This window comes from Heterodontus francisci, chromosome 20 (genome assembly GCF_036365525.1).
Source record: "Heterodontus francisci isolate sHetFra1 chromosome 20, sHetFra1.hap1, whole genome shotgun sequence".
Classification (NCBI taxonomy): Eukaryota; Metazoa; Chordata; class Chondrichthyes; order Heterodontiformes; family Heterodontidae; genus Heterodontus; species Heterodontus francisci.
In genome coordinates, this window is record NC_090390.1 from 39197098 (window position 1) to 39210585 (window position 13488).

Consider the following 13488-nt stretch of genomic DNA (forward strand, 5'->3'; position numbering starts at 1 on the left):
CTGGAGAGAGTACAGAGGAGATTTACAAGAATGTTGCCAGGGCTCAAACGTTGCAGCTATGAGGAAAGATTGGATAGGCAAGGGTTGTTTTCCTTAGAACAGAGGAGGCTGAGGGGTGACTTAATAGAGGTGTACAAAATTATGAGGGGCCTAGATAGAGTAGACAGGAAGGACTTGTTTCCCCAACGAAGAGGTCAATTACCAGGGGGCACAGATTTAAGGTGATTGGTAGAAGGATTAGAGGGGATTTGAGGAAAAACTTTTCACCCAGAGGGTGGTGGGTGTCTGGAATTCACTGCTAGGAATGGTGGTGGAGGCAGAAACCCTCAGTTCTTTTAAAAGGTACCTGGATATGGACCTGAAGTGCTGTAACCTGCAAGGCTATGGGCCAGGTGCTGGAGGGTGGGATTAGATTGGGCGGCTAGTTTTTTTGGCCAGCACGGACGCGACTGGCTGGTCTCCTTCTGTGCCGTATATTTTCTATGGTTCTAAATAGGTTTCGATTCATGGGGCATTGGCACCAGTTCTGGGGAAAGTGGGAACTATACTGTTGGGACAGTCTACACCTGAACTGTGCTGGGACCAGTGTTCTGGTGAGTCATATAACTGGGGCAGTAGAGAGGGCTTTAAACTAAATAGTAGGGGTGAGGGATCAAGTGAGGCAAGATGTGATAATTTTAAAGAGAGAAGTGAAGGTAAGAGAGCAAGATAGCAATGAAGATAATCAGAATGTGGCAAGAAGGGACAGTGCGTACAAACTCGAGGGAGCCAGCAGATAAGACTGGAGGTTGTGAACTAAGAGTGGGGGGAGGGTTCGGGAGAGGTGAGATTTTGAAATGCAAAGAGAAAGGCCAAGGCATCGGAACAGTATAGCATTGTGGGTAAAGACAAGCAGGAAGGGACAGAGACTTCAACAGAAATTGCACATCAGCAAATAAGGTCATTGAAGGGAACAGAAGCAAAAGAATGACATTAAATGTTCTATATATCAATGCACAAGCATCTGCAAAACGATAGTTGAACTAGTGGCACAAATAGAGGTACATGATTTAGATCTAATTGCCATCACAGAGACATGGTTGCATGGTGATCAAGGTTGGGAAATAAATATTCCAGGGTACACAATATTTCAGAAAGACAGAATAGCAAAGGAGGAGGGGTAGCACTGATGGTAAAGGGTATTAGTGAGAAATGATCTGGTCTCAGAAGATCATGAAGTAGAATCAGTATGGGTGGAAATGAGGAATAGCAAGAATCAGAAAATATTGGTGGGAGTAGTTTATAGGCCCCCTAATAGTAGTTATACCGTTGGACAGAGTATTAAACAAGAAATTATTGGAATTTGTAACATAAGCAATGTAATGATTGTGGGGGAGTTTAATCTTCATATAGACTGGGACAATGAAATTGGCAGGAGTGGTCCAGAAGATGAGTTTGCAGAATGTTTTTGGGACAGTTTCTTGGAGCAATCCATTGTGGAGCCATTTAGGGATAAAGCTATCTTAGATCTAGAATTGTGTAATGAAGCAGGGTTAATAAGCGATGTCATAGTAAAAGATCCACTAAGAAATAGTGATCATAATACCATTGAATTCCATATTATGTTTGAAAGTGATGAGCTCCAATCACAAACAAGAATCTTAAACATAAAGCCAATTACGTAGGCATGAGGGAGAACTGGCTAAGGTAAATTGGGTAAATACACTAAAAGGTATGATGGTAAATGAACAGTGAGAAACCTTTCAAGAAACAATCCAAAATGTTCAACAAAAATACATTCCTTTGAAAAGCAAAAACTCAGCCAGAAAGACCCATCTATGGCTCACTCCAGAAGTTAAGGATAGTATTAGATTAAAAGAAAAGGCTTACAATGTTGCAAAAAAGAGTAGCAAGTCTGAGGTTTGGAAGTGTTTTAGAAACCAGCAAAGGGCCACCAAAAAGTTGTTTTAAAGTAACAGGAAAAAATAGAATGAGAGTAAACTAGCCAGTAACGCAAAAACAAATTGCAAGAGCTTTTATAGGTATATCAAAAGGAAGAGAGTAGCTACAGTAAATATTGGTCCCTCGGAAACAGACAGGAGAAATTTATCATGCGGAATGAGGAAATGGCAGAGGAATTGAACAAATATTTTGTGTCTGTCTTCACAGTAGAAGACACCAGTTCCATACCAGAAATAGGCAGTAACCAAGAGGCTAAAAAGAGTGAGAAAATTAAGGACATTCATAGCAGCAGAGAAAAAGTATTGGAGAAACTTAAGGGACTAAAATCTGACAAATCTCCAGGACCTTATGGCCTACATCCTAGGGTTCTAAAAGAGACAGCTGCAGATATAGTGGATGCACTAGCTATGATTTTCCAAAATTCCTTAGATTCAGGAATGGTCCCATCAGTTTGGAAGTTGGCATATGTTACACTGCTTTTCAAGAAAGGAGGGAAGGGAGAAAACAGGGAACTACAGACCAGTTAGTTCAACATCATTCGTTGGAAAAAATGCTGGTATATTATTAAGGAAGTCTTAATGCACTTAGAAAAGCACAGTGTGCTTAGAACAAGTCAACATGGTTTTACTAAAGGGAAGTCCTATTTGACAAATTTATTCAAGTTTTTTAATGATATTAGGGTGGATAAAGGGGAACCAGTAGATGTAGTATACCTGGATTTCCAAAAGGTATTCGATAAGGTGCCACGCAGAAAGTTAATTGGCAAGCTAAGGGCTCATGGAATTGGGGTAATATATTAGCATGGATAGATGATTGGTTAACGGACAGGAAGCAACAAGTGGGCATAAACGGGGCATTTTCAAGTTGGCAGGCAGTAAATAGTGGAATGCTGCAAGGATCAGTGCTGGATCTGAGCTATTTACAATCTACGTTAACGACTTAGATGTGGAGACAGAGAGCGATGCATCTAAGTTTATTGATACAAAGGTAGGTGGAAAGGTAAGCTGTGGGGAAAGACAGAGAGGCTGCAAAGAGATATAGACAGGTTAAATGAGTGGGCAACAAGATGGCAGATGAAGTATAATGTAGGGAAGTGTGAAGTTATGCACTTTGGTCATAAGAATAGAAAAGCTAGAATATTTTTTTAAAGGTGTGAAACTTATAAGTGTCAATGTTCAGAGACTCGGGTGTGCTTGTACAAGGAACGCAGAAAGTTAACAGAAAGCAATTAGGAAGGCTAAAAACATATTGTCCTTTATTGCAAGAGGATTGGAGTACAGGAGTAAGGAAGTATTGCTACAATTGTACAGGGTTTTGGTGAGATCACATCTGGAATGCTGTGTGTAGTTTTGGTCTCCACATTTAAGAAAGGATATACTTGCATTGAAGGCAGTGCAACGAAGGTTCATTAGATAGGGCCCTGGGATGAGGGGGATGTCTTATGATAGACTAAGTAAATTAGGCCTGTATTCCCTGGAGTTTAGAAGAATGAGTTGTGATCTCATTGAAACATTTAAGCTTCTAAAGGGGCTGGATAGGGTAGACAGAGATTATTTCCACTGGTTGGGGAATCTAATACATGGGGTCACAGTCTCAGGATAAGGGACTGATCAGTTAGGACTGAGATGAGGAGAAATTACTTCACTCAAACGGTTGTGAATCTTTGGAATTCTTTACCCCAGAGGGTTGTGGATGCTCCATTGTTGAATACAATTAAAGCTGGGATAGACAGATTTTTGGTGTCTCAGGGAATCAAGGGATATGGCGAGCGGGCAGGACAGTGGAATTGAATCCTAAGATCAGCCATGATCGTTTTGAATGGAGGAGCAGGCTCGATGGGCCATATGGCCGTCTTCTATTTCTTGTGTTCACATGAAATTAACTATTTTCTTGTTAACTGGGGCATCTTTTCACTTTCTCCATCCTGGTGTTGAATTTTACTTTTCTGGACCAATTTTTCTATGTTCTTTGCCTTGGTCAATGTTTCTCTAACTCATTTATCCAGTTTTATACTGAACATTTTGTGTGGTTCTGTAGTTTTGCAAAAGTCTTAACCTTGTAAGGCAAGGGTACTGCAGTCTTTTCAACAGCTGATTCATTACACATTATAGCCACCAAAATCTGAATTATCAACTCTGCTGCATGAATTAGATAAGGAGGATGATTTTGAGTGATCACAATCTTCAGCAATATGTCAGGCAGTTATGTCTGTTACTGTTAATATCTGAATATTTATAATCCATACCACTGCTGTCTGAAAAGATGTCTTCACAGCATGTGCTTCACTGCAGAAGCAGTGACTGAAGTGTGCTGTTTGATGCAGGCTGACTTGCAGACAACCTGGAGATTAGCACACCATAGGAGTTCTAGAGCAACAGTTCCATTGTCTGTGCTGCTGTACAGTCCAGTGAAGATTTTCAAAATCATCACTGTGTGCTGCATGTAATTTTGCCAGTCAGAGAACTAATCATGCAGCAGTATAAAGAGGAAGCCCATTTATTCTTTTCTCAAAGTGCAGTAAACCTCTGGAATTGCTGGGTGGTGTGGTGGGTATTGACTCCCTGTATGGTTTCAAGAGGGAATGGGACCATTCTTGGCTGAGGCTGAGATTACATCATTTCTAGGTAATGCTTCAGCTGTGAGATCTCCTGGACTGATTTCAATCGCCTGAGGGGGTTGGAGAGTAATATTCCAGAGTATTTTATTCCCTTGCAGGCCTTTGGGGTTTTTTTTGTTTCTGCCAGGAGATTTTAATACTGGGCACAGGAGGTGAGAGGTGTCCAGTCATGAAGCTCCAGCCATCATGAGGTGTGGGATCGGCTTGATAGACCAGCTGGTCTTTTCCTGATTGTCAATCTTGTATGTTTGTATGAAGCTGTAGGCACATCAGGAGGAGAAAGAGGACGGTCTCGAAATTGAGGAAGTTCATATAAAGGCTAGCAGATTGATGCAGTATTCTGATTGGTTACTATTTCCAGCAGTTGCATTATGCTATGGAAAATTAAGGTCTGGATTTTGCAGTAGTAATGATGGTGACACTGTTATCATTTACTGTTATTGTTCCTCTGAAACTGACAGCAGCTTCTGGAGTTTGCACATGTGCAGTTAGATGCAGAAATATGGAAGTTACTGTCGGTGATTCTGCACTTTTTCAGGGGGCACTCTGTTGAGGTTCCAGCAGAGTAGTATCAATTAGAAATAATTGAACTGACAAGAACTTCCACTCTTATGTTAGTCTCGCTGTAAGGACCCTTGGAAAAAGTTACACCTTGTTTATTGAGGTGTAACTGTTTTTAAACTGCATACTGTCAGGCAAAACCCCCACCTGCCAAGAGTGAAGCACACACTAATGTTGCCATATGAACATTAAAACTTTAAAAATTGCAATCTCTGACTGGAAGAACATCTGCATAAGTACAAGACAATGTGAAAACAAAGGGGAGCCAGTCCCTGTTTTCCAATACACAGAGGTGGTCAAACCAGTTCTACTGGATGTTGAAGTGACTGTTCCATATATGGTGCCAGTCACATGACTAACCTGCTGAGCACCTTGGGAGCTTTTTGAATTTGAACTCCCAAAACAAAGGATTTGCCTATTAGAACGCTGTGTGCTCTCCTGGAACGAAGAATACCTGTCTGCCTGTTTATCTCAGGGAACTGAAATCATTGAAGACACGTGAAACTAAAAGAGAGAAAGGTTTGCCACTTGAACAAAGTTTTATGATTACTGGGCCCCAGCAAAACGCAAGAATATAACTTCAACCAAGGACTACAGTAAGCTTGAGAAACAGTAACAAGATATTGCCTCAAACTGTTCTACTTCACTCTTCTACTCTTTTCTGTCTTGCTTGTTTATATCGTGTGTGCATGCTATCGTGAGCATGTTGTCTATCCCCAGGCATGAACCATATTAGAGTTAAGGTTTAATAAATTTTATTTTTCTGCTTTAAACCAAAGAAAGCCTGTTTATGCTCAATTATTTGTCTGATGATTGGAAACAGGGAACACTGATTTACAAAAAAAAGGGGAGCTCAAAACAGTGTGTTTAAAATTAAGCCCTGTTACAATAAGACTAGGTGAAGACAGCAAGTGAACCTCTAGACACATTGCTCACCTGGTCATAACAATATGCAATTCATAATTACTGCTAAACAGCGTCACTGGCCCTGAAAGAATTTTATATTTGTTGAATGTCAATTTTTTTTCATTAAAAAAAATTTTAAATGTGGAATTTATCATAAAGTGTGATGTGTTTAACATCTACCTTAATCATATTTGTAATCATATGTGTTCCCCAATCATTTATTTTGCTCTCTAACATTTAAAATTAAAAGTGAAGGGATTCAGTGTTTTTTACTTCCTGGTTTGTTGTCTGAGAATATCTCAATGTGATTGGCTGTTTTAGCTTGCTGGATGGCATTACTGTTGGATACCTCAAGGTTCAAACTGACGTAGGGAAAGGTGAAAACCGCACCGCAGAGATTGCCATATCTTTGTGGGCAGCTTTCTTTCAGGTCTGCAGTGAGCACAGTTGCTTCACTGCTAACCACAAAATCCATTCCTGAGTTTTCTGAAAATCAGTCAATTTTCCATGAACAGCAGGTCACACATTACTTCTACTGAAGCTTAGCTATCATCTTTCAATATCTTTCCAACAAATAATTATCCACACTAAAGAGTAATAAAAAGATCTATATTTATATAAGTATTCCAAATCCTACCAGTGTGCTTCACCTTGGTGATCTTGTAAGATGGGCTTGTCTTATTACATGTCTAAGGCTATTTATAAATGATCCCTGAGTGGTAGCAGAATATTGGGCACTGTTTCCCTGTCAGGATGTTGCTGACTTTAAGCCTCTGGATGCAGGTTGTGCGATGACCCTGGATCTGCTGGAGTTGCAATGTAGTGTTTGTCAGTACCTTCCCATCTTTGGCACTTCAGTGATTTTGGGACCTTGATTGGAGTGGATGAACTTGAGGGTATCCTGAGAGGACCTTGCCTGATCTACCACTTCTGGCCTTAAATCAAATCAGATGATCTGCTTTTTGACCCTTCAAGTTCATTGGAGGCAGAGTTTTGAATCAATCAGTGAACAAATGGTATTGAACATAGTAAAACAAATCAATCCTTGAATATTTCAGAATTGAACCACATGTAAATTTCCACACTTAAGATGTGGGTGTTTGAAATTGTGTAATTAAACTGTTGAGAAATCTGATTAATTACATCAACTGGGTGCCACCTCTTCGTATCTAATGCAATGTCTCTTTGTATTGAAGCCACTCCACCAGGTTGGTTATACGATACAGCTAGCTTTTGTCCTCTGGGCATTTACTAAATTGGATCTTTGAACAGACTTATATAAAGCCTAATGTTGTATGAAACCTCATATGTAAAGGTCTGAGTGGGTGGATGCATACACCCTATCAATTAATATGAATATTGTAAGACTTATGTCCCAAGTTAAATCTGAATGAGACATCCTTTACACAATGCGTTACTTGTGTAGATTCAATCTGTTTATAGGACTCAAGTCCAAATATAATTTGCAAACATGCTATCTTTGTAAAAATTGTTCATCTTTTTCCCTGCTGTTGATAGGTTATCAACAACAACCTAGGCATCACATCAGGACAGCACTTGGGCAATCTCACCCCAGTTGTCCTGAGTAACATCTGGGGACTGGTTCCCAGGTCGATAGTGCTGACCTCCAGTTTAGTCAAGGAACAAGTGATAAAGCTGTGAAGTTCTACCTATCATCCAATACCTTGGACTCTTCTGCCAGCATCCCTGTGTTTGTTTTGTTCCATTGACAGGGTCGACCCACAGGAGTTGTGGGAATGTTTCTGGGGCAAATCAGTACTCCTTTATGTTAAATGCAGTTTGGAGGAAGTGAGGGCACAGAGTGTACTTTAGGTGGTGGAATTTAATGCCCATGAATGATTTGGTAGTACCATCACTAACCAAGCTTCTTTACCTGCCTAAGGTTGGTCTAGAGTTGCACATGCATCACATTCATGGCATAGGCAGATATGACATACAGCGCATATAATGCAGCACATCAGTATATATGACATCTTGAAGTCTGATTTTCAACTAGGAGGAGTTTGGGTCTTTTAAGTAGGGAGAGAATTTTTTTTTAATCTATGGTACAAACCTGAGAATCTGGGAGCTGTGTGGAATTTGGCTTTTAAATAAATAAAAACCTTAAGGATTCTTGTAAGTTCTAACTGTAGGCTTACAAACCACCTATTACACACTTAATAAATATTTTCCTTTGGGAGGCACAGTGGCGCAGTGGTTAGCACCGCAGCCTCACAACTCCAGCGACCCGGGTTCAATTCTGGGTACTGCCTGTGTGGAGTTTGCAAGTTCTCCCTGTGAACCGTGTGGGTTTTCGCCGGGTGCTCTGGTTTCCTCCCACAGCCAAAGACTTGCAGATTGATAGGTAAATTGGCCATTATAAATTGCCCCTAGTATAGGTAGGTGGTAGGGGAATATAGAGAAGGTGGGGATGTGGGAGGAATATGGGATTAGTATAAATGGGTGGTTGATGGTGGGCACAGACTCGGTGGGCCAAAGGGCCTGTTTCAGTGCTGTATCTCTAAATAAATAAATAAACGTTCACTTTTAGATTTCTAAAGATTACCATATTGTTTATTTAGCATGTGAAAAATTATAATTATTTTTCTGCTGCAGGTGGAAGTCAAGCCATATGTCCTGGATGATCAGATGTGTGATGAATGTCAAGGTGCCCGTTGTGGTGGGAAGTTTGCTCCTTTCTTCTGTGCCAATGTTACCTGTTTGCAGTATTACTGTGAATACTGCTGGGCAAGCATACATTCACGCGCTGGCAGAGAATTTCACAAGCCTCTGGTGAAGGAAGGAGGTGATCGCCCACGTCACGTCCCATTTCGCTGGAGCTGAAGCATCTTATAGTCTACCAACAAATACTGGAGTGGAGAGCGCTGCCTCAGGGCTGAGAGGGTTCTGGAAATTGGTGCATTCTTCCTCAGATAATGAATGTGTTTTGTGTTTTTTTTTTGTTGAAGTCACATTACTGAACTCATCCAAGATTGGTATATAAAATTTCAGAGTAATTGTACTGAATCTGCACTTTGACTCTCAAACATCTGCTTGGTACCTTTTTTGTTTAATGTTGGACTTTGCATTGTGATTTAGGACTTGTAGCTGATATGCCATCAGCCACTGCCAGGTTGATGCTCACGTAACTGTTTCCCATGACAGGAGCATGCACTTATTTTCAGAAACTTAGACTTGCCCCTAGAAGATTTACCAAAGGTAACACACTGTAGGTGGCATATGTAGCAAAACATTCTTCTCAAATATTTAGGAATTATACATTTTGGATCATTTAGGATAACACCCTAAAAATAAGCCTTTTTTGCTCTCCATTTTGACTTGCAAGAATAATACCTCATAAACTCAATTTGATTTTGCTGGGGTTTTTTTGGTTAGGTCTTTCTTAGTGTTATGTAAATGTATGCTGCAATAGCTTTTGCTGCTAAATAAATGGTATTGCAGATATCATAGTACTCTATCAGGCTAGGGTTATAAATAAATGTGGAGCATAATGCTGCCAGGAAAAATGCAGTATAGCATGGAGAAAGCTCCAGAGGAAGGTCAGTAGAATTGACTGCATGTTTACTTAACCAGGTTGCTGCATGCAATAAATTTTGTGTATCATGTCTCTTATATCTGCTGACAACCTGCCCACCAGTGCACAAAAAAACTATGTAGGCTACAGAAAAAAGAAATTTCAGTATGAGAGAATTGGCTATTAACTGGAGGAAGGCATGCCTCAGTAATGTAAATGCTTATGGAGTTTGAATCTGTGTCCATTAAAGCATTACAGATATCACAAATACTTATAGATGTAGGAAATCTCAAAGTTATGTTGATAGGTGAAGTACTCTGCGGTGATCACTTATTGTGCAATTTTTATATAGTAAGGTGATTATGTATAGTACTGTGATAAAAGTAACCATTGTGATGTCTGACCTAGAAGTAAGTGATGCTTCATAACCAGTGTATAAACAGTGAGCTCAGTTTAAAAAAAAAAAAATCCTGCTGCTTGCACCATTTACATAGCTTCAGACCTTGTCCAGAAAACCAAAGAGCTCATACACTACCAATATATTTGTCGGACTGACAAGTAGGCACATTAGGAAAGGAAACTAATGCTAAAGAACTGTCTGCACAAAGTCAAAATGGAGATGTCTGTTTTCTGGTTCAGAATAAACTCCCCAAATCCCTGGGTATATCCTGCAAAGCTTGAATTCTAATAAGATCTGCTAATTAGTGGACATTTTTTAGCATGTATAGTGGGGCTGCAGATTTCAACCAAACACAGGCTAAGTGTACCAACAGTGGGGGTTTGTACACAGTGACCTTCAGCAGCTCTGGGGACAATCTGACTGGATATGACACCGCATAGTAGATTTGATACTAATTGTTGAGTCATTTGTGTGTTGTGATGTCCTGTTTGTGTCCAGTAAGTCTTTATTTTTTTTTAGTTATTTTTCAGTGTTTAGTTGCAAATATTGGCATTGAAATGGAATTTTTTTTGAAAAAGAAGAAGAAATTACTTTTTTACTGGTAAATCGCTTATTATCCCTTTGGAGGTTAACTTCTGGGCTTTTTGTGATATTGCTTTCTTGCCCAGGCATGTTTTTCTATGTTTTTTCATTATCTGTATAAGACATTTGTTATGCACTACTTTTTGTATCTGGACAGTTTTCAACAGTCAGCTGATTTTTTAAGGCGTGCTTTCTGACTGACATGATCTTTTGCAATACCTCAATTTTGAAATATAGGAAAGAAATTGATATTTTCTAAGTAAGTTTATTCTAAAAATATATATTAATTTAATTCTGCGAGGAAATGATTTAACAGATGGGTAATTTTATTTTTTTCATGCTTATTTGCTTTTTTGGAAACTGAAGGAGCTAGAGCTTTATAACTTTAATATGGAAAATTGTAGTTAGCTACAGTACAAGTCTTTAAATAAAAAAAAATCTACCTAAATGTGGAAAAGTGAACATTTATAAACCATTTTCCCCTTATATAGTTTAATGTATGAATTTAAAAGCTGGAATGTAAAGAAATAGTTAATAAAAGAAACGGCTTGGGATAGACACATCTCCATTGGTGCTGGAAGCTGTTGGTAGAAAGTGGAATTAAAATATTTTTCACTTAATTTGTGTATTTATCATTAATCCTTTAAGTATGACTGACCAGAATTGTGAAAGAATTCTTCTGTTCATGTTATTTTTGTATGGATATCTTTTTAAGTTAAGTTATAACATGCCCCAATTTGTTTACTTGTTAATGAATATAAATGAGGTCCTTCAGATTGAGAATGTTATTTCTAAGGTGTTCAAATTGTAACTTGACTGGGAGCCCCTTGGTGCATCAGGTCCATACGTGGCCTTCTCTTGATGTTGGAGACTTGAATTAGTCAATTTTGAAGGCTAACTTAACCTCAAATCTTTGTTGTAATGTGCAATACTGTTTGTACTGTTTGTAAAAAAAAAATCAAAAGCATGAATCTTTATTGAAGATTTATTTTCATTGCAAACTTTAAACATTGTAATTCACAATCATTTTTCTACTGTCAAATGTGTACCTTTCTTCATGCTAGTATTTTTTCAATAGTAATGTAGCCTTTGTACTGATACAAATATTCATTGTTATTTTTAGAGATTTTTGCTAAAACCAGAGGATTTAAACATATTTACATATTTTTCATTTTTATTTTAGTTATTTTTCTTTACAGACTGCTTTTCTCACCATAATAGTCATTTCTGGGAGAGACTTTCATATCTGGTCAATGTCCAATATTATTTTGTATTTTTACTTGGAATAAATTAATTTTATGATGCTAATTCTTTAAAGTTTATTTTCAGTTTTATTTTTTTGGAGCTGAAACATTTGTAATATTGTTAAAGTGTCTAGTTTTGAAATGCAAAGCTTCATGTATTAACTTGCTGAAGTGGTTTACAGTAGTGTGGTAAAGACAAACGGCTGGCAATGTAGAGTGATTGATGATGTAATTGAATGAATGGGAAATAAAACGATCAGAATGGAGCAGACAAAATGTTGTGCTATTGTGGGGGGAAAAGAATCATAGTTGTATGTGGGGAATCGATCTGTCTTGCTGAATGATCAGGCATGGATTTTTGGAGATGGGAAATGCCTTTTTTTTTTGTGAAGGCTGGATTGTTTGTAACAACCAGTTTTTGTACTGCTTTGTACATCCACTTGATCTTTCTTTCTAGTTACTAACCAAACTTTTCCTCTCAGACTCAGCTGCTACAGTGTTGAAAATATGCCACCAAGTATTCATAAATGCAAGCAATTACTTTATACCCCAAATGGGTAGCCTGCCAGAAATCTATAGGTAAATGTGAAAATCCTGCAATTTTTTTTGCACAAAATTCATAGCTAATGCACCACTTTTCGTATTGAGTCAGTTCACTTAACATTAAGGTGCTAATACTAAATAAACATAATATAGCCAAACTTTTCTGGATGTAGTTGTATTGGGGTATACAGTACAAGTATTTGTAACTTTGCTGTTAAATAATGGAAAACATCATTTTTAGAGTGTTCAAAGCTAGGCTGTCTTTGTTTCTAAACAAACTACTAATTTTAAATGTATCTTTTACTGTTCTCCTAGATTGTTTAGCTAGTACTCTTACACAGCATATACATTTTGGCTTGGACTAATGCTTGTACGGAACTGCAGTACTGTGACTAAACATGGAGCTCAATGCTGCTACTGCTTATCAATGCTTAAGTTTGTAGTTTGGACTTTAATTTTTCTGTACTAACAAGTAAATCTTATTAAACTTAGTTGTATGAAGCAATAACATTTGTCATGATTTTGCATGATCATTGACGAGTGTTGGAATGATCTGCAGCTGTTATTAAAACCACAGAAGCCTCTTGCAGTCTAATTGGCTGAAAACTCATGAGCAAAAGATCTTGGGTCCTTCAACACTTGAATTTGCAAAGCAGCACCCTCTACAGGCAATACTCATCTATTGAAATTTTATTTGGAATTTTCTCAACATCAAATTTTAAAATTGGCCTGTTCACCCCAATATTATTACATTTAATGAACTGTTACAACATAACAAACCATAAGCACAATGGAAAAATACTGATTTCTAGCAAAGAAACTGAGTATATTGCTAGAAAATGTTGTTTCCAGTTCCAATAAATGATCTGTCAGTGATTTAATTGGCTTTGTGAAAATTTTCTGCTCTTTTTTTTTCCCTTGTGCACAATTTATTTGTTCAAATTCACTACCTCCCTGAAGGCGAGTTTCTGCATCCTCTTCCTCCACAACACCTAGTCCTGGTGAGATGACAGATGCCCTGCTATCTTTGCAGATATGAACTAACATGTAGTATGATTTGTAAAACTTCACACAATTAAGTTTGCACATTAAAGGATAGACTATAGCTTTTAAAATGGCATTGTAACTGACTTCTATCTGTTGTACTGTAATATTACAT

General features: G+C 38.2%; 1 protein-coding gene across 6 annotated transcripts in view; it reads left to right on the forward strand.

Annotated features, from left to right (window-relative positions):
* cpeb3 (cytoplasmic polyadenylation element binding protein 3) overlaps positions 1 to 13063 on the forward strand; it is a 190016-nt gene extending 176953 nt beyond the window's left edge. For all 6 annotated transcript variants that reach the window (XM_068052638.1, XM_068052637.1, XM_068052640.1 and 3 more), the window contains one exon: positions 8642 to 13063. In XM_068052638.1, coding sequence (XP_067908739.1) covers positions 8642 to 8869 — 228 coding nt within the window. In that variant the 3' untranslated portion in view covers positions 8870 to 13063. The remainder of the gene's footprint in view (positions 1 to 8641) is intronic.
* Positions 13064 to 13488: the final 425 nt, after the last annotated feature.